Raw genomic sequence first — 20047 nt, forward strand, 5'->3', positions numbered from 1 at the left:
CAATTCAAGATGAGATTTGGTTGGGGACACAGCCAAACCATATCACTGAGTATATTCATTTGCTTACCTGCCATTTGTATATTTCTGGTGAAGTGTCTCTTCAAATTTCCTGCCTCTTTTTAAAAACTGGGTTGGTTGTTGTGAGAGTTTTGTATATATTCTTGATAAAAGTTCTTTGTCAGATTTATGATTTGACAGTTTTTTTTCCAGACTCTAGCTTGTCCTTTATTTCTCAACAGTATCTTTCAAAAAGTCCAGTTTATAAATTTCATTTTTTATAGATTGTGCTTTTGGTGTTGTATCTAAGAAGTCCTTATCTAACCCAGTGTCACAAAGATTTTCTCCTGTATTTTCTCTGGAAGTTTTACAGTTTCAAGTTTTACATTTTGTCTATGGTTCATTTTTCAGTTGAGTTTCATATATGGTGTGAGGTATGAATCAGTGTTTTTTAATATTATGTACATATAATTGCTCCAGTATCATTTTTGGGAAGACTGTCCTTTATCCACTGAATTTCTTTGCATTTGTCAACAATCAAATGCTTATATGTATTTATATTTCTAGACTCTATTCTGCTCTACTGATCTATTTGTCTTATTTTTACACCAGTACCACACTGTCTTCATTGCTGTGCCTTAAGTCTTGAAAGCAAGTAGTATTCACCTTTCAATTTCATTCTTTTCAAAGCTGGCGGGGCGGGAGTGGGGATGGGGGTGGTGGTGCTATTCTAGAGGCAGACCATTTCTTTATAAAGTTTAGAATCAGCTTGACAACTTTTTTCCTCCAATAAATTTATTCTGAGGTTTTGTTTGGGATTGCTTTGAATTTGTAGATAAATTTGAAAATAATTGACATCTTAATATTGGGTCTTGTGATCCAAGAACATGGCATATGTTCTTATGCCATGTTTATGTAGCTTTTTAAATAATGTTTTGTAGTATTCAATGTGTAGGTCTTACATATCTTTTGTCAGATGTATCCCTAAGTATTTCTTTTTTCTTTTCTTTCCTTTTTTTTTTTTTTTTTTTTTTTTTTTTGAGGCAGAGTTTCGCTCTTGTCGCCCAGGCTGGAGTGCAATGGCATGATCTCTGTTCACCGCAACCGCTGCCTCCCAGGTTCAAGCGATTCTCCTGCCTCAGCCTCCTGAGCAGCTGGGATTACGCATGTTCCACCACGCCTGGCTAATTTTTGTATTTTTAGTAGAGACAGGGTTTCTCCATGTTGGTCAGGCTGGTTTCAAACTCCCAACCTCAGGTGATCCACCTGCCTCGGCCTCCCAAAGTGCTGGGATTACAGGCGTGAGCCACCACGCCTGACCGTATTTCATTTTTTATTGCTATTACAAATGGCACTATATATAATTTCTGTTTCTAATTGTTTAATGCTGAATAGAAATACAATTGAATTTTGTGTGTTGATCTTATATGCTCTTGTAAGCTCCCATCTAGTAGGTTTTTTTAAGATATCATCAGATTTTCTATATATGTGATCGTACAGTGCTATTAGAGACAATTTTACTTTATCCCTTCCAATTTGATTTTTGTTGTTGTTGTTTCCTATTTTGCTGGCTGGAACTTTTAGTATAGTGTCGAACAGAAGAAGTGTTGAGAGAGGAGATATCCTTGCCTCATTTCTCTTCATTGAAAGGAACAGAAGGGCAAGCATATTCAAACTTTTGACTGTTCCCTTCTATTCCTATTTATTGAGGATTTTTGTTTTGTTTCTGTTTTTCAAATAAGGACCGGGTTGGTTTTTGTCAGCTGCTTTTTCTGCATCCACATCATGCACTGCATAATGATGTTTCAGTCAACAGTGGGCCGCATATATGACAGTGACCTCATAAGATTATAATACCATATTTTACTGTACGCTTTCTATGTTTAGACATGTTTCGATATACAAATATTTCACCTTTTGTTACCGTTGCCTACAATATTCAGTATAGTAACATGCTGTGCAGGTTTGAAGTCTAGGAGCAATAGGCTATACCATATAGCCTCGGTGTTCAGTAGGCTATGCCACCTACATTTGTAAGTACACACTATGATGACACTGGTGAAAAGTAGAGCCAGGGTTTCACCATTTTGGCTAGACTGGTCTCGAACTCCTGACTTTAAGTGATCCATCCACCTCAGCCTCCCAGAGTGCTGGAATTACAGACATGAGCCACCTTGCCCAGCCAATTTTGTTTTTATTTTTGAAAGATGTTTTGTTGCATGTAGAGAATTCTGTTTTTATTTTTTCTTTCCGTACTTTAAGCATGTAGCTCTATTGCTTGCACCTTTTCCCATGAAGATTCTGCTGTTACTCAGTTTCTCTGTATGTAAAGTAACTATTTTCTCTTGTTACTTTTAAGATTTTCTCTTTATCATTGGTTTTGAATACTTTGATTATGATATTGGTGTGGGTTCTTCATGCTTCTTAGACTTGGGCTTTGTTGAGTCTCTTGGGTCTGGGTTTACAGTTTTCATCAAATTTGTACCATTTTGGCCATTATTTTTTCAGTTTGTCAAGCCCCTCTGTGTGTAACACCAATTACACATAGATTAGGCTGTTGGAAGTTGTCTTAAGGTTCACTTAAGGTCCTTTTTTTTTTAAGCTTTTTTCACTTTATCTTTCCCATTGGATAGCTTCTATTGATGGTTTCAGATTCACTATTTTTTCCCTTTGTGTGCGTGTGTGCGTGCATGTGTGTGTTTAATGTTTAATTTGGAAAGGGGAGTTTTCTTTTTCATAAAGGATTGCAACCTGTAGTATTCTTACCTTTGGCAGTGTCTAAAATGCTAGTAATACCAATTGGTGAATTTTTTCCTCTGCGTTTTGATGTCTTTTATGTCTATTTGTATTCAATCTTTAGCTTGTCGAACATATAGAATACAGTTATAAAGTAGCTTTTTCTTAGACAAGGTGACATAAGAAAAATAACTTAACATTCTTGTCCACTAATTCTAACATCAATAGTCAAGACTGGGTTGGTTTCACTTGCTTGATTACCCGCACCCCAACCCCACTTGATTCTGGGATTCAGTTAAGTTACTGGGAAACCATTTGATCTTTTCAAGTGTAGCTTTAAGGTTTGTTAGACAAGCCAGACGTGGTGGCACATGCCTGTAATCCCACCTACTGGGAAGAACCGAGTTGGGAGGATCACTTGAGACCAGCTTGGGCAACGTAGTGAGATCCCATCTCATTTATTTAACATAAAAAGAAGAAAAGATTTGTTAGACAAGATCAGAGCAGTATTTACATTAGGGTAATTTTCACCCACTGCTGGAGGCAAAGCTGTGCTCAGTACTCTACCTGGGCTGGGTGCAGTGGCTCACGTCTGTAATCCCAGCACTTTGGGAGGCTGAGGACGGTGGATTACCTGAGGTCAGGAGTTCAAGACCACCCTGGCCAACATGGTGAAATCCCATCTTTACTAAAAATACAAAAATTAGCTGGGCGTGGTGATAGACACCTGTAGTCCCAACTACTTGGGTGGCAGAAGCAGGAGGATCACTTGAACCCAGAAGGCAGAGGTTGCAGTGAGCTGAGATCGCACTACTGTACTTAAGTAGCCGGGGCAACAGAGTGAGACTCTGTCTCCAAAAAAAGAACAACTCTACCTAATGCCTGGTGAAGCATGTCATGTCATCTTTTTAGTCTTGTTTGTGAAACAGGTACTATTCCCAGCCCTTTATGAACTTTAGGCAGTGTTCCCCTCTGATCCTCTCAGGTCTTTCTTTGCTGCCTTGTTAACAATATTAATTCTTCCAATCTGTGAATGTGGGCTATCTTTACATTTATTTGTGTCTTCAGTTTCTTGTATCAATTATAGTTTTCAGTGTACAGGTATTTTGCTCCCTTGGTTAGATTTACTCCTAAGTACTTTATTCTTTTTGATGCTCTAGTAAATGGGATCGTTTTCTTGATTTCCTTTTCAGCTAGGTTGTTATTGGTGAAAAGAAATGCAACTGATTTTTGTATGTTGATTTTGTATCCTGTTGCTTTACTGAGTTCATTTATTAGTTTCAACAGTTTTTGTGAAATTTTAGAGTTTTCAACTTAAAAGATCATGTCATCTGCAAACAGGGATAGTTTGACTTTCTTTCTGATTTGTGATGCCTTTTATTCCTTTTTTTGGTCTGATTGTTGTTGCTAGTCCTTCCAACACTGTGTTGAATAGAAATGGTAAAAGTGGACATTCTAACTGTGTGTGCTAGATCGCAGGAAAAAGCCTTCAGGTTTTTCCCATTGATTATGATGTTAGCTGTGGGATTTTTATAAATGACCTTTATTATGTTGAAGAATTTTCTTCTGTACCTATTTTGTTGAGAGTTTTTATCGTGAAAGGATGTTAAACTTTGTCACATGGTTTTCTGCATTTATTGAGATGATCATTTAGTTTTTACTTTTCATTCTGTTAAACTGTGGTGTATCACATCGATTTGCATATTTTAAACCAGTCTTGCATTCTAGGGATAAATCAAACTTGGTCCTGGTATTTAATTGGTTTAACGTGTTATTGAGAAGGATTGGTATTGTCTTTAAGTAGGGAAGTTAAGGTTCATTTTATGATTCTTTTAAGCTTGAGTGCTCTGTGATGGCTAGAGTTAAATCGGATATTCTATAACCCTGTGGTTAAATTGTGTATTACTACTTTGTTTTCCTTTGTAAGAATGTGGAAAAGCTGAACTTGGCATTTTATTTTGATTTTTGTTCAGTTGTAACATTGGACATTTTGATACGCTTGCTCACTAATATTTCTCTAGTGAATTGTCTGTTCATAGCTTTACTCTTTGGGCTTCTTTGATTTGTTGAGTTCTTATAGCATATTTACATTTTGTCAAATGTTGATTATTTTCTACACTGATCATCAATTTAATTTTTTTTCTTTTTTTTTTGAGAGACAGTCTTGCTCTGTTGCCCAGGCTGGAGTGCAGTGGCGCGATCTCTGCTTACTGCAAGCTCCGCCTCCCAGGTTCAAACCATTCTCCTGCCTCAGCCTCCTGAGTAGCTGGGACTACAGGCACCCGCCACCATGCTTGGCTAATTTTTTGTATTTTTAGTAGAGACGGGGTTTCACTGTGTTAGCCAGGATGTTCTTGATCTCCTGACCTCACAATCTGCCCGCCTTGGCCTCCCAAAGTGCTGGGATTACAGGCGTGAGCCACCACGCCCAGCCCAATTTGATTTTTTAACCATTATTTCTCTCTTATGCTGGACAGAATGTTTGTAGGCTTGCTTCTTAAAGTTTTGCTATGAAATAGATGCCTGTGTTCTAGTTAAAGGTGAAGCTTCATTCAAAACAAAGAAATGTAAACAGGCAGTGTGGGGATATATTCCTCAGGAGTACTGAACAGAAGGTAATGAGTTAGTAGTTAAAGCCAAAGGAGCTAATGAGATTTCCTAGACAAGAGTTTAGATAAGAAGGGAAGTGGGGATAGGATGAAGAGCACTAGAGGAAAGATTAACCCTAAATGGAATGAGAAGAAAGATAAACTTTACGTATTGCAGTGGTTCTCAAACTACTTTCAGTTAGAATCACCTGAAGAATTTTTTTTTTTTAAAAGTTGATGCCCAGTTGCCCCCCTGCCTCCAGATTTGTATACAGCAAGAGTTGAGAATCACTGCTTGGAATATATCTGCTTATAATAAGTCAGTAGGTCTTAACATTTTTGTAAGTCTGAGAATCAATCTGGAAGACTTCCTGTAAAGAGTGCTGGGCCCCTTCCTCAGAGTTTGATTCAGTAGGTCTGGGTTGGGACCTGAGAATTTTCATTTTTATCCTATTTCTAGAGAAACATGGTTTCTGTAGAATCACGTCTCAGAAACGTCGTTCCTTTTTTTTTTTTTTTTGGAGACGGAGTCTCAGTTTGTCACCCAGGCTGTACTATGATCTCGGCTCACTGCAACCTCCGCCTCCTGGGTTCAAGTGATTCTCCTGCCTCAGCCTCCCAAGTAGCTAGGATTACAGGCGCCTGCCACCATGCCTGGCTAATTTTTGTATTTTTAGTAGAGACAGGGTTTCACCATGTTAGCCAGGCTGGTCTTGAACTCCTGACCTCAGGTGATCTGCCTGCCTCAGCCTCCCAAAGTGCTGGGATTACAGGCGTGAGCCATCGCACCTGGCCAGAAACATGGTTCTGCGAACCGCAGTAGCAGTAGGTGTAGGAAGGAAAGATTGGATGTTAGATACAGGTTGGTTTGGAGATTTGCTCCTAGAAAGTTTAAGGAGTTCTTTTCTCATGATGTTGCTTTCTCTCTAACATACAGAAAGGGTCTCCACCAAGAGTGTTGTTTGAGTAGTAATGGTATTCAAAAAAGTCCAAGATTTGAGGATCCTTAGTTAAATAACTTGAGCAAGTTGACTGTTTTTCTTGATACATCAGTTCCTTTTTTTTTCACCTGATGAAACAGCTCTTTGAATTTTAATTTTGTCAGGTAGTGAATATTTACTGTCCTCTTTTGTCACTGTAGATGAATATTCTTTCTATATCTTTGTACATGTTACTGGTAAATTTGCCAATAGGATAGATTTTGGTAGTACATTCTCTTTTCACAACATCATCATCATCATCATTAGTGCTCTTGGGGTATAATTAATTGTATACGTTCTTCTACATGAAGTGGCAAATTGTATTAGTGTAGTCCTTTTGGTTGCAGGTCAGTCTTTTTTTCAGGTTGCCGGTTGTCTCAAGGAAGGGTGGTTTATTGTAAATGTATACATGGAAAACGAAACGGTTATCTACATTGTTATGTGGGAGGAGGCAGCACAGTGTAATGGATTGAACCCGACAACCTAGTTTCAAATTCAATCTAATTTAGTCTGTATAAAAATCAAGATAGTAGCTACATCATAAAGTTGTTAGACTGAAATGAGTTAATAGATGTGAGAATGCCTGATAAATTTTATGAAACTATACAAACGGGTGGCATTTTACATGCATATAAAATGACGTCTCTGCTGATTCTGTAATTGACAAATATAAAACTAACAGATGAAACGAAATTTGTAAAAGTAAAGTAGATATAGGCTTTATTTTGATGCTTTCTGCGTGGTATACCTATTCTATACTATCTTTGGCTCCCGTGTTTCAGTTCTCAATGTTTTTAGTGATTGATTGTTTCTATGGTAGAATTAGCCATCTTCTACCCTACTGCTACACTAACCCCTCAAAAACAAAAACAACCCTTAGTTTGATATGTGTCTACAACTTCATTAAATTGAAGGGAAATAGTATGAGACATAATTTGTCTTTTTCTCCTATTTATTAGTAATCTAAGTTAGGGTGCATCACCAAGATGAGGGTACATTAGCTCTAAAGATGAGGATTCTCTTTGTATTTGAATGCTTATGAAAATATTATTTACTTCTACAACTTCTCATATGTAAGGGAACTTTATATATGCTTTGAAAAAAATGCATACTGTTTTTTGAATATTTAGTCCACAGCGATGAAATAGGTTATTTTTATGTACCTTGTGTTTGTGAGATGTTTTACCTTTTATAAAATGAAGAGAACATAGAATGTTGTTTCTGTTCTAATCTGTTAAATTAATAGAGCTTTGTTGGGCACATATTGCCTGATGATTTAGGAATGTAATATGTAGGGGAATGAAGATGTCCTCCTGTCATTTGGATTCCATGTGCAGAGGTTGATGTCAGTCATTTCAAGCATATTAAATTGGATAATATGTCTTTTTAAAATAGTCTCAATAGGCTCACTGTGTTTGAACTATTCATGTCAGCATGGAATTGTAACCCTTATTCTCTATAATAGAGTTAAGCAGTTATAAACCATATATAACTGATATATTTCACAAGTGCATGATAGCTTATTATGATCAATTTTGTTGTGTATTGGTTATTGGAATTTGACAGTATTAAAAAATTCTGTGAAATTATTGATATGGGAAGTTTTTTCTGAATTTCTGTGAACATTTGAATTTACTGAGTTTTTCATCTTTGTTTTTCTTTCTTATGTACATCTTAAAGACTGGGGTTTTAAGGGGTGTGGCAGGAGGTTTTGGACTCGATGAGTTTCCACCGAAATGTCGGAGAAGTCAGGCCAGAGCACAAAAGCAAAGGATGGGAAAAAGTATGCAACACTCAGTTTATTTAATACTTACAAGGGGAAATCATTAGAAACACAGAAAACCACAGGTGAGTAAAATCAAGTGACGCTTATGTTTTTCGTGGTTTGTAGATTACTATAAGTGATACACGTGCTGCTATGAGAAACTAGGATGTACGCAAGTTAATACCACCCTATTTACATTTGCCTTTTTATGCATGCACATGTTTTTCAGCGGATATGTGATAAACATCTTGTAATGGAAAATTTATACTTTCATAGAGCCCTTTAAAAATATTTTTGTTTTTCTCTGTTGTCAGCAGGAAAAAAGAACTGTATGGCTTTAAAGGGGAAACTCAGTCAATGAGATTGATAGGCACAGACCTATATATTAGTGGGAATTTAGTATCTTTTTAGTTATAGACTAGAGAAAGTCCTATGTTTCGTGTGTGTGTGTGTATGCATGTGTGTGTGTGTTAGATACTGTGACCTAGTGAGTATAATGAAAACTGAAAATCATGCATGGCATATTAACAGTATTCTTTATAAACATAAAGTCAATACATTTATTCTCTAACATTCTAAGTTTTGAGTTTGAAATAGATTCTCTGAAAAAATATCAGCATTATCAGTGTTTTCTGTAGTGTGTTGAATTGCATTGTTAGAATTTTTAAGGAATCGGTTAAATGCTGTTAAATGGCTTGATTTCGACACTGAATTGTGTTGCGGGTGTAGCTTAGTTTTAAACTTACTATCTTAAAATACGTGAATGAAAATCATTCAGGGATTGCATTAATTCCTATTTTTCTATATTGTTTGAGGAATAATATGGGTAATAAAATAGATGTTCTAAGAAAGTTGATGTTATTGATCTTTAGTTGCAGCTCGGCATGGATTACAGAGTCTTGGAAAAGTCGGTATTTCACGGCGTATGCCTCCACCTGCTAACCTCCCGAGTCTTAAAGCAGAAAACAAAGGCAATGATCCTAATGTAAATATTGTACCTAAAGATGGCACAGGATGGGCATCAAAACAAGAGCAACATGAAGAAGAAAAGTGAGTCAAAGTCTGTTAAAGAATGAAACCCTTCCTCTTTCGTTGTAGGGAACTTATGTTTGAGTACCTGCTATTTACTGTTATGCTGTCTGTATTACATATTACATATTTTATACTCTTTAAAGTTTTTTTACTATAGTAACTTTTGGTTAATTTTCCCTATTAAAAGTATTTCTATTTGTCAGGGTAGAACAAATGACAGAATTGCAAATCACAACCTTGCTTATGTCGTAGCCTTTATTAGGCTCCCCCTTCTCTTACTACCACCAACTCCGGTATTCCCTTTCCAATATGATTAAGAGTTGACTCTGATACCTAAATTTCATGATACTAAGGATATCTGTCTGCCAATTTACTGTGTATCTCTAGCATTGAAATTGCCTGATGTTTCATAGGTGCTCAAGTAATAATTTGTATATATTCTAGCAAGAAAGCTAGGATAGAATTAATAGTGTCCATCTTAGTCATCGTTCTTTCAACAACTATTTAGACTTCTGTGTGTCAAAGATTTTGCCAGGCTCTTAGCTAATTGAATGACCAAGCCTAAATAGTGGTACTTTTAAAAAATAAGATAAGCCATTGGATACTTGATGTTTTCTTGCCTATCTCTTATCAAAATTCTATACTCCTGCCTGGGGAGATTTGTGTAGTAAATGTGACTACTTCTGTAGAAATTTATCAAATACTTATGCTTGTTAGCTGTAGTAAAATTATTTTATAGTATTGAGTCAGTTATAGGTATGAGTGTACCAGAAATATACTGCATTTTGTGAGCCTCTTAACTACTTTCTTATTTTTAAGCATTACCTCATTACAAGAATTGAATAAAACTGTACAGCCTTTCAAAATACCTTTTACTCACGTGAATGTATTAGGCATATTGCTGTTACCTCCTTGAATAACAGTAATAAGTACAGTGGTGATCCCGTTGACTTCCAGGTGGAGAGTTTGCTTAGCTTTAGCCCTCAGCTAATTTCACCATTCCAGACTGTATGTATGTTTATATTGCTATTTTTAATTATAAGTGTTCACTTCTTCAAAGCAGGTATTTGGTAACTATGTTCCATTAAAAGTGTGTGTGTGTGTGTGGTTTTTGTTTTTTTTAAACAAAATGGAAAACAAGCAAAGCTCATCTCATTGGGTTATTCAAAGGCAGAGATGAAAGGGGATAAAAATAGCCATAAATCATTTAAAGGAATGTTGCAGAGAGAAAACAGTTATAGGAGATTTACCAGTGAATAAACATATAGCCAAAATAATTTGTACACAGATTTACCTTAAATATAATACTGATTTTATTTAAAAGTACAGTATCTGAAATAATGGATTCATATTTTTTTTTAAGAACACCAGAAGTGCCACCAGCACAGCCAAAACCTGGGGTTGCAGCTCCCCCAGAAGTAGCACCTGCTCCCAAATCATGGGCCAGTAACAAGCAAGGTGGGCAAGGAGATGGTAAGTGGACATTAGTTGGGGAAACTGCCTAGGCTTGGTAGTTACTGAGCAGCCATGCAGGAGATAAAGTGTGAACTATGTTTTGGTAGAGCCATAAAGCGTTGTTAAAGGATATACTTTTGAGGCTCTTAAAAAGGTTTTTAAAAAAATCTCTTGGGCTAGCTAAATTCCAGTATCAAGAGCCATGCACGAGTCAATGATACTGGTTAAGAAAAGGAGTCTTTAAGATACCCTCTGCCCCACATTATTTTATCTTTACCTCTACATATCCAAGCAAAGCTTGTACCTTCAAAGTATCCAGCCATTGCATAGATTGTTAGAAACCATACTCATTTTTCAACTGTGTCCCCAACTTCTCCTGTTTCTGACATGGTGCCACGATTTCCTGAGAGAAGAGCTAGAAAGTAGCCATAAAGCACCACTGCTGTAATATTACCCTTTTCCCCAAGGAATGATGGAATCCCCAGCAGAATTTTCTGAAAGTTTTCAGAAAGTTTTCAGAAAGTTTTCCTACTTTCACAACAGCGACTGTCTATAAAACATTCTATGGAAGAACCGATCTGGGACCTCAAGCTAATAAAACTAGTTCTTTTAATTTAAAAAAATAGGTAGATAGGAAGTTGGGTGAATAGTGAGGTACAATCATCTCAGCTGTAAATTAAATCAAAGTAAAGTAAATGAAGCAGTAAATTAAATAAAGGCATTTTAGCTTCATCTTGAGCTTGGGGCATATTCATCAAACACTATTTCAGTAATACGATTTGAACGAATTCTGAGAATTCTTAGCAAAGGAATTTGATGGGTATTGAAAATGTAAGGAGTTGTAATGAAAGAGAAACAAGAGAAGCTCTTCACTTGCATGGTCATCTTAAATGAGTCCTCTGGAATGGTACTGGAAGATTACTGTCTTAGACTTTCATCTCCTCATGGCTGATCATTAGCTTTTCAAAGGAGTCTAGATGAATTTTAAAGTTTTATGGCTATGAACAGTTATCACTGAAATGTGGAATAATTTTTGAGAAGGAGGCAGAGAGCTCTATCCTGGAAGGGTGGCTTGTATTATCTTCAGTATAAAAGTTACCTTTGATTTTTTTTTTTTTTTTTTAAATCTATAGGAATCCAAGTGAATAGTCAGTTTCAGCAAGAATTTCCCAGCCTGCAGGCAGCTGGGGATCAGGAAAAAAAAGAAAAGGAAACAAATGATGACAACTATGGACCTGGACCCAGTTTACGCCCACCAAGTAAGAGTACTTTCTCTTTAATACAAAGTGAGATCATATTTGTATATTATCTTGCAATACAACCTCCTGCTTGCTGTTGTATGTATGATTTGCCTAGTTTGAAAAGGCAGACTTAGTACTATGGTCACTTGCTACTCAGGTGTGATTTTTGCAGCGACAGTATCAACATAACTTGAGAACATGTTAGAAATGTGTAATCTTGGGCCTTGCATCCAACTTAATAAATCAAAATCTACATTTTAACAAGATGTCCAGGTGACTTTCATGTATATCAATATTTGGACTTTTTTATATTAGTAAGGTTTTGAGCAAGCTTCCCTAATATATAACTATTTACTTACTACTGTATTAATATTTGGTGATTCCTCACTTTCTGAGCTCAAACTGAGGAAACAAGTAATTTTGGATAGTGAGGGATAGTTTATGTACATTACAAAGCAAAAACTAAAAATAGAAGTATAAAATATTAGAGGGATTTTTAAATGTCTTCTTAATTGTGATAGCTTCATATTGTCATTACCAAGTATCTTAAAGGACCTTGTTTACATGGAGAGGTTCATCTATGACAGAAGTGTTTACAAATTCCGTATTTCTGTTTTTTTGTTTTGTTTTGTTTCGTTTTTGTTTTTTTTGAGACGGAGTCTTGCTCTTGTTACCCAGGCTGGAGTGCTGACTGTGAGCCCCGCCTCCCAGGTTCACGCCATTCTCCTGCCTCAGCCTCCCGAGTAGCTGGGACTACAGGCGCCCGCCACCACGCCCGGCTAATTTTTTATATTTTTAGTAGAGATGGGGTTTTGCCATGTTAGCCAGAATGGTCTCAATCTCCTGACCACGTGATCCACCTGCCTCGGCCTCCCAGAGTGCTGGGATTACAGGTGTGAGCCACCGTGCCTGGCACAAATTCCGTATTTCTAATAATATGATATATTTCACATTTTTTGGCTCTTATCAGATCTGAATAAATCTAAATTTTATTTTTATTTTTCAAGCGTCATAATGTGGTTGGTGCATTTGTATTAGAAATAGATGTGCCAACTCCTCTATTTTCTTGTTCAGTTGAATTTTCACCAGTTATTTATTGCTGCATAACAAATTTAGCAATGTAAAACAACAAACTGAACTATACTTATGACATCCCACTGTATCGTAAGATCAGGAATCCAGGATCAACTTAGCTTGAGGTTCTGGCCAAGGGACTCCCTCTCAAAGCTGCAGTTAAGCTGTCTAAAGATGACTTGACTAGGGCTATACTTCCAAACTAGTGTAGCTATTGGCTCTTTACTTTCATGGTCTCTTAGTGGGGCTGCTTATGACATGACTTCTGCAGAATAAATGATGAGAGACAGACATCCTCCACCCAAGACAGAAGCCCACAGTCTTTAATAACTTAATCTGGAAAGGGACATGCTATCACTTCTGCCATATTCTACAGGTTACACAGACCAACCCTGCTATTTTGTGAGAAGAGACTACACATGGTGTAAATACCAGAAGATAAAGATAATTTGGGCTATCCAGGAGACTGGTTACCATGCAGTGTTTCCTAGCAAAACCACCTAGCTGTTTTATTTGGTTAAGTGTAGTTACACCAGGTAATTTCACGCAGTCCGTTCACTTGGGGGCATCTGTAACTAGCAATGATATACTGGAAACAGACAAATGAGAATATCACTGGCAACCCTTACAGATTGTAGAAGTCCCATTTTCTTTCCCTCAGGAAACCTCAGGTGTGTCACTCTGAAACATGGCCATCTGATAAAGGGAGAACAGTGATTTTAATCTCTATACCAAATATTGCTAAAGCCTCATAGAGAAGTTCTAATATTTTCTTCTCCCACCCCAGTATTTGCTTGTGGTGACACCCTCTGAGGTACATCCTCTCCACTTTGGAAGCCGCTACTACCCAAACACCTTGAAAGCATTAGTAGGACCTGGATTAGACTTTTCCTGCTCTTTCACTCTGCTTACTTGCTTTCATTTTCCTGAAATGTGCCTGGTTTGGTTTCACTTTGTTCCATTTTCAGATTTTTAACTTTTTCCTTTTTTCTCTGCCTTCATACTAGATGTTGCTTGTTGGAGAGATGGTGGTAAGGCTGTTGGCTCACCTTCATCATCTGATCAAGATGAAAAGCTCCCTGGCCAGGATGAAAGCATAGCTGGAACATCAGAGCAAAATGATATCCTCAAAGTGGTGGAAAAGAGGATAGCTTGTGGTCCTCCACAGGCTAAACTGAATGGACAGCAGGCTGCTCTCGCTTCCCAGTATAGAGCTATGATGCCTCCTTATGTGAGTATTGTTAAATGAACAAGCAGTCAAACAAGAGGCTTTTGATCTGGGGTCCGAGGAGCGAATTGTTGCAGGGAAAAGTTTAGGTCTTTATTTTCGTTAACATCTAACTAAAAATTAGCATTTTCTTTTATTGTATGGTATATTGTGAGAAGGGACTACACGTGGTGTAAATACCAGAAGATAGAGATCGTTTGGGCTCTCTGGGAAACTGGTTACCAAGCAGTGTTTCTTAGCAAAACCACCTAGCTGTTTTATTTGGGTAAGTGTAGTTGTACCATATAGGAAACAAATCACAGGACTATCAGCAGTGTCTTTATTATTAACAGAGATTGTAGATATTTTCATATCACATTACATTCAACATTACTTCAAAATAATTAGACCCATAGATAATGATCTAATAAAGAAGCACATACATTACCATACCACAGATTTATTTTGTAAATGCAGAGAACAATTACACTAAAATTCTGTTTAATATAATTGTTTGTCTTGGCAATATTTTTGTATTTTACATTATGCATTTAAAATGTTTTCCTGAGAGGAAGTCCATAGGATTCATCAGACTGCCAAAGGGGTGGTTCATGGAAGAAAAGATAAAGAACACTTGCTGTAGTTTCAAAGTTTTTATTTGTGTACTTTTAATATTTTTTTCAAACTTTTTTTGGTTTTGTTTTTTTTGGAGACAGAGTCTTGCTCTTTTGCCCAGGCTGGAGTGCAGTGGTGTGATCTCAGCTCACTGCAACCCCTGCCCCCTGGGTTCAAGCAATTCTTGTGCCTTAGCCTCCCGAGTAGCTGGAATTACAGGCATGTGCCACCACGCCTGTTTTTTTTGTTTGTTTGTTTTTTGTTTTGTTTTTTTTTTAAGTAGAGTTGGGGTTTTGCCATGTTGGCAAGGCTGATTTTGAACTCCTGGCCTTAAGTAGTCTGCCCACTTAGGCCTTTCAGAGTGTTGGGATTACAGACATGAGCTACCTCACCTGGCCTTTAAACTTTTTTTTAATGGAAAATTTTAAACATCTGCAAAAATAAAGATAACAGTGCAATGAATCTGCCTCTTCTACCACTTTTCTTTTTGGAAACAGAGTCTCGCTCTGTCACCCAGGCGATAGTGCAGTGGCATGATCTCGGCTCACTGCAACCTCTGCCTCCTAGGTTCAAGCAGTTCTCCTGCCTTAGCCTCCTTAAGTAACTAGCATTATAGCCGCCTACCACCATACCTGGCTCATTTTTGTATTTTTAGTAGAGACAGTTTTGCCACGTTGGCAAGGCTGGTCTTGAACTCCTAACCTCAAGTGATCCACCCACCTCAGCCTCCCAAAGTGCTGGGATTACAGGTGTGAGTCACCACGCCTGCTCTTTTCCTACCACTTCGGATTACGAAAGCAAATCCAAGATATTTCATCAGTAAATATTTTAAGTTCTATTTTAAAGGATAAAGACTTGGGGAGAAAGTTTGCAATGCTGTTATCATACCTAAAAAGAAAACTAATTCCTTGATATTCTCAAATATTATGTTAGTGTTCCAGTAATTGTCTCATAATTAGGATCCAGGCAACATCCATTCCTTGAGATTGGTTCATATTTCTTTTAAGAATCTTGTTACCTACAGATATCTCCATCTCTTGTTTCCTTTAGTACTTACCTGTTTTAATTTGTTAACCTGTAAAGTTCCTCAGATTTTGGATTTTGTTGATTCTATCTTTAGTTTCATTTAATACATACTCTTACACCCACCCCTGCCCTCCTGCCACATTTTCTAAATTATTAGTTAGATTTGGTGTCCTCATTCTTTGTTTACTTTCAGCCCAATGTAAAGTTGTAAAGCAAGTCAGATGTGCCTGGATACATACATTTAATTTTCCAGGAGACTCATTACTTTCATAGGAAACAAAAATCTAGGTCATATTTATTTAGTTTGTTGTTTAACTCCTAATATTTGAATCCTAAATATCCATCATACTTTCCATTCCTTCATATTGGTGGTATTATTTAAAAATATGAAAAGCTTCATAAATTTGCATGCTATTTTTATGCAGGGACTGTGCTGATCTTCTCTATATTCTTCCAATTTTGCTGCCAAAGTGAGCATATACATTACTATTTTTAACCATTCTAGACTAACAGAGGGAAATGAATGATTAAATACAATTACTTGTTAAATGTTTTTTGCTCTGACGCCCAGGCTGGAGTGCAGTGGCACCATCTCGGCTCGCTGCAGCCTCCACCTCCCAGGTTCAAGTGATTCTCCTGCCTCAACCTTCCAAGTAGCTGGGATTACAGGGGCACGCCACCACACCCAGCTAATTTTTGTATTTTTAGTAGAGACAGGGTGTCACCATGTTAGCTGGGCTAGTCTTGATCTCCTGACTTCAGGTCATCTATCCTCCTTGGCTTCCCAAAGTGCTGGGATTACAGGTGTCAGCCACCGTGCCTGACCGTTAAATGTTTTCCTAAAAGAAGTTTAGGAGTATGCTGACCTGGCCTTGAAAAATGATTTATACACATTAGAAATGGGTAGGAAAAAAAATTACTTTTTTTCTAATCATTTTCAATTTGTGCTACCAAAGATCCCTGAACTTTCAGGTGAGAGGGTAGGATAGGAAAGAGGGGAGACCAAGTGGACATCATTCCCACTTTCATCAGCAATTATGTTTGAATAATGTGTTCCACTAATTAACAAAAACATTTAAATATCACTACTATATACTGAGAATTTAAAATTTGTTTCTATAATGAATTTTCTGGCAAATTCCTAGACTTTAAGCATTTAAGACCACATGAAATTATGCCTGGAATGACCAGATGAAGGATTTAATGCATCTTTAGCTATGAACATATGCCTCCAGTATTGTCTTTATTAACTTCAGTATAGAAGTGTGATGCTCCTGAAAATTCTCCAGAGTATCCCTCAAAGTTTCCCCAGCTGAGTTTCAGCTGTTGCTTGGCTTAATTAACATTGCTGCAACCTGACTTAAGAGAAATTTCTTCTTCTTGTTCTTTCTTTCTTTTTTTTTTTTAAAAAGACGAAGTCTCACTCTGGTGCCAGGCTGGAGTGCAGTCGTGCTGTCTCAGCTCACTGCAACCTCTGCCTCCTGGGGTCAAGTGATTCTCGTGTCTCAGCGTCCTGAGTAACTGGGATTACAGGCGCACCCACCACACCCAGCTAGTTTTTTTGTGTTTTTAGTAGAGACAGGGTTTCACCATGTTAGCCAGGATGGTCTCTCTCTCCTGACCTAGTGATCCACCCACCTCGGCCTCCCAAAGTGCTGGGATTGCAGGTGTGAGCCACTGCACCTGGCGGAGAAATTTCATCTTTAGACAGCATAATCATACAAACATCCTTGCTTCAAATGTAAGGTAATTTTCTTATCTAACACATAGTTACTACTTTCTTTTTAGAAAAACTAGTCTTCTATTTTAGGATATAAATTATGTTTTTACAGTAATATAATTTAATATTATTTACATAATTTTACTTGGATATAAACAAATAGTAAATGACCAAGCTATTCTTTGACACTTCCTCCCTTCAAAATCATGGGATGAATCCCTTGGTGTTACTTGTTCTCAGAATCTATCTTATGTCTTCTCTTTAGTTTCCCAGAGCCAAGTTCCTACAGAGAACAATATCTGGACCTGTTTGGGACTGTTTATAATGATCATTTGTGCAGTAATTTGAGAATTCATCTATGCCATATCCATAGAAAATTTCCGGGTAGCTCTCTGTCCCCCTTTTCCAACTCAGTTCCTTGGATCGTGGACTGTCCCTTAATTTTATCTGAACTGAGTTCTTCTTCCCTACCCCTGCTACCCCTACTTTTTTCTTTCTGAGGTGCTGGGGCTGGGGACTGATGTTATCCTCCTTATCCACAAATCTGCCTCTAATTATTCTACTCCTGCTTGTGGAGGAAGGCCTACAGCATCTGCTTTTCAAATATTTTCACTTTGCTGTTTGCTGGGGTACATGTGTGTATATATCCTGTTGATGCATTTACTTTACTGTAATTTATATCTTATACAGTTACTTTAATGCAATTTTACATTACATATCTCGATACAGTTACTTTAATGTGTACATATCTTGTTGATATAATTACTTTAATGTACTTTTATCAATATAATGCAGAAGTCTTTCATATGATGTGCTCTAGTTATTCTATTTGTAAAGAGTTGGTAGAGGCAATGGCCTTGGAAATGGGTTGCTGTTGAGGGTGAATGATGATCTATGCTAGCAGGTAACAGTTATTAATAGTTTTATTCATTTTAACCATTGTTTCTATAAATTATAACTTCAGGCCTAGGCTCAGATATTTATATATGTATGTGTGTGTGTATATATGTATAATTTTTTAAAATAACTGGGTTGCTAAATTTATCAAAATTTTTTGTTTCCTTCATTCAGATGTTTCAGCAGTATCCAAGGATGACATATCCTCCTCTACATGGTCCCATGAGATTCCCACCTTCTTTATCTGAAGGAAACAAGTAAGGCTATTAAATGATTAAAGTCTGTAAGGAATGTATATGTGCTTGTTAAGATTTCCTAAAGGTGGAGTGGATTGTGTGATTTTGAGTTGTGTAATTGATCGTTTTCCTGTCCTCACAGTACAGTTGTCATTAATAAATAATTGGCTAACTCTTATAAGACAGACCAGAAATAGTTCATTCTTTTAAACATTCAAATTAATTTACATAGGATTTTGAAAACTGAAAACCAGGCCGGGCACAGTGGCTCAACCCTGTAATCCCAGCACTTTGGGAGGCCAAGGTGGGTGGATCACAGGAGGTCAGGAGTTCAAGGCCAGCCTGGCCAGCATGGTGAAACCCTGTTTCTACTAAAAAAAATTTTAAAAATTGGCCGGACATGGTGGCGTGCACCTGTAATCCCAGCTACTCGGCAGGCTGAGGCAGGAGAATTGCTTGAACCTGGGAGGCAGAGGTTGCAGTGAGCCGAGATTGTGCCACAGGCACAATCTGTGCCTGGGCAACAGAGCGAGACTCTGTCTCAAAAAAAAAAAAAGAAAAAGAAAAAAAAAGAAAACTGAAAACCATGGTCCTAAAGTTGATGACACTTGTTTTTCTCCTCTGCCTTTCATATTATGGACTCCCCCCCCCCCTTTTTTTTTTTTGCTTATTATGTGAGACTTGATCCTCCTCTTGAATTATTTTCCTCAAAATTATGTGTTTTGAAGTTAATTTTATTTATATTGTTATCCTTTAGCATATATTTGTTTTATCTTAAATGTTTGAGAGTTCTTAAACACTGTGTCAGCTGTTACTTAAGAGTTACATATTATCCTATAATTACGTATTAATATTAATTTTTTCATACACGTCAATGCAGAACATATTATATATCTTGGTGTAGAAAACACTAATGTCGAAATGAACTAAATTCCAATCTTTTAGTATTCTCCCAGTTTAGTATCATAAACTTCTGTGTCTTTTCCATGACCTGCCTTTCATTAGAGGCCTCCGAGGAAGAGGCCCACCTCCTTCATGGGCCTCAGAGCCTGAACGCCCATCCATTCTTAGTGCATCAGAACTGAAGGAGCTTGATAAATTTGATAACCTAGATGCTGAAGCTGATGAGGGTTGGGCAGGTAAGAGGCAAAATTAATTAAGTGCTTTAAATTGTTAGATGCTTTCAAGCAGCCAGTCTTGAGTTTTCTTTAATTTAATAGGTGCTCAGATGGAAGTAGATTATACAGAGCAACTGAATTTCAGTGATGATGATGAACAAGGAAGTAACAGTCCTAAAGAGAATAACAGGTAAGTTGTGGTATACTTTACTAATAACAGTATGAAATTTGTTGATACAATATGCTTTATTAATAGACAATTGTTTGTTATTTGTAGAATTTACATATTCTCAGAAGTTTTACTAAATAGAGGGTGATTAATGAGCTAGATTAATACAGTATACAGCTAATCAGTTAATT

The 20047-nt window shown here is 37.1% G+C and overlaps 1 protein-coding gene and 1 non-coding gene across 13 annotated transcripts in view; one reads left to right on the forward strand and one right to left on the reverse strand.

Moving 5' to 3' along the window:
- Window positions 1-20047, forward strand: part of PRRC2C (proline rich coiled-coil 2C) — a 107262-nt gene that overhangs the window by 17172 nt on the left and 70043 nt on the right. For 8 of the 12 annotated variants that reach the window (XM_023207151.2, XM_023207161.2, XM_023207158.2 and 5 more), the window contains exons 2-9: window positions 7982-8149; window positions 8939-9116; window positions 10462-10571; window positions 11687-11812; window positions 13876-14099; window positions 18508-18590; window positions 19575-19708; window positions 19790-19877. In XM_023207151.2, the coding sequence (XP_023062919.1) occupies window positions 8038-8149; window positions 8939-9116; window positions 10462-10571; window positions 11687-11812; window positions 13876-14099; window positions 18508-18590; window positions 19575-19708; window positions 19790-19877 (1055 nt within the window). In that variant the 5' untranslated portion in view covers window positions 7982-8037. The remainder of the gene's footprint in view (window positions 1-7981; window positions 8150-8938; window positions 9117-10461; window positions 10572-11686; window positions 11813-13875; window positions 14100-18507; window positions 18591-19574; window positions 19709-19789; window positions 19878-20047) is intronic. The other 4 variants (XM_023207153.2, XM_023207156.1, XM_023207160.1 and 1 more) reach the window with 2 other exon arrangements.
- On the reverse strand, window positions 16097-16200 carry LOC111539385. The gene has a single exon (XR_002730659.1). It is a non-coding gene; the product is annotated as a U6 spliceosomal RNA (small nuclear RNA).

Source organism: Piliocolobus tephrosceles, chromosome 1 (assembly GCF_002776525.5).
Source record: "Piliocolobus tephrosceles isolate RC106 chromosome 1, ASM277652v3, whole genome shotgun sequence".
Classification (NCBI taxonomy): domain Eukaryota; kingdom Metazoa; phylum Chordata; class Mammalia; order Primates; family Cercopithecidae; genus Piliocolobus; species Piliocolobus tephrosceles.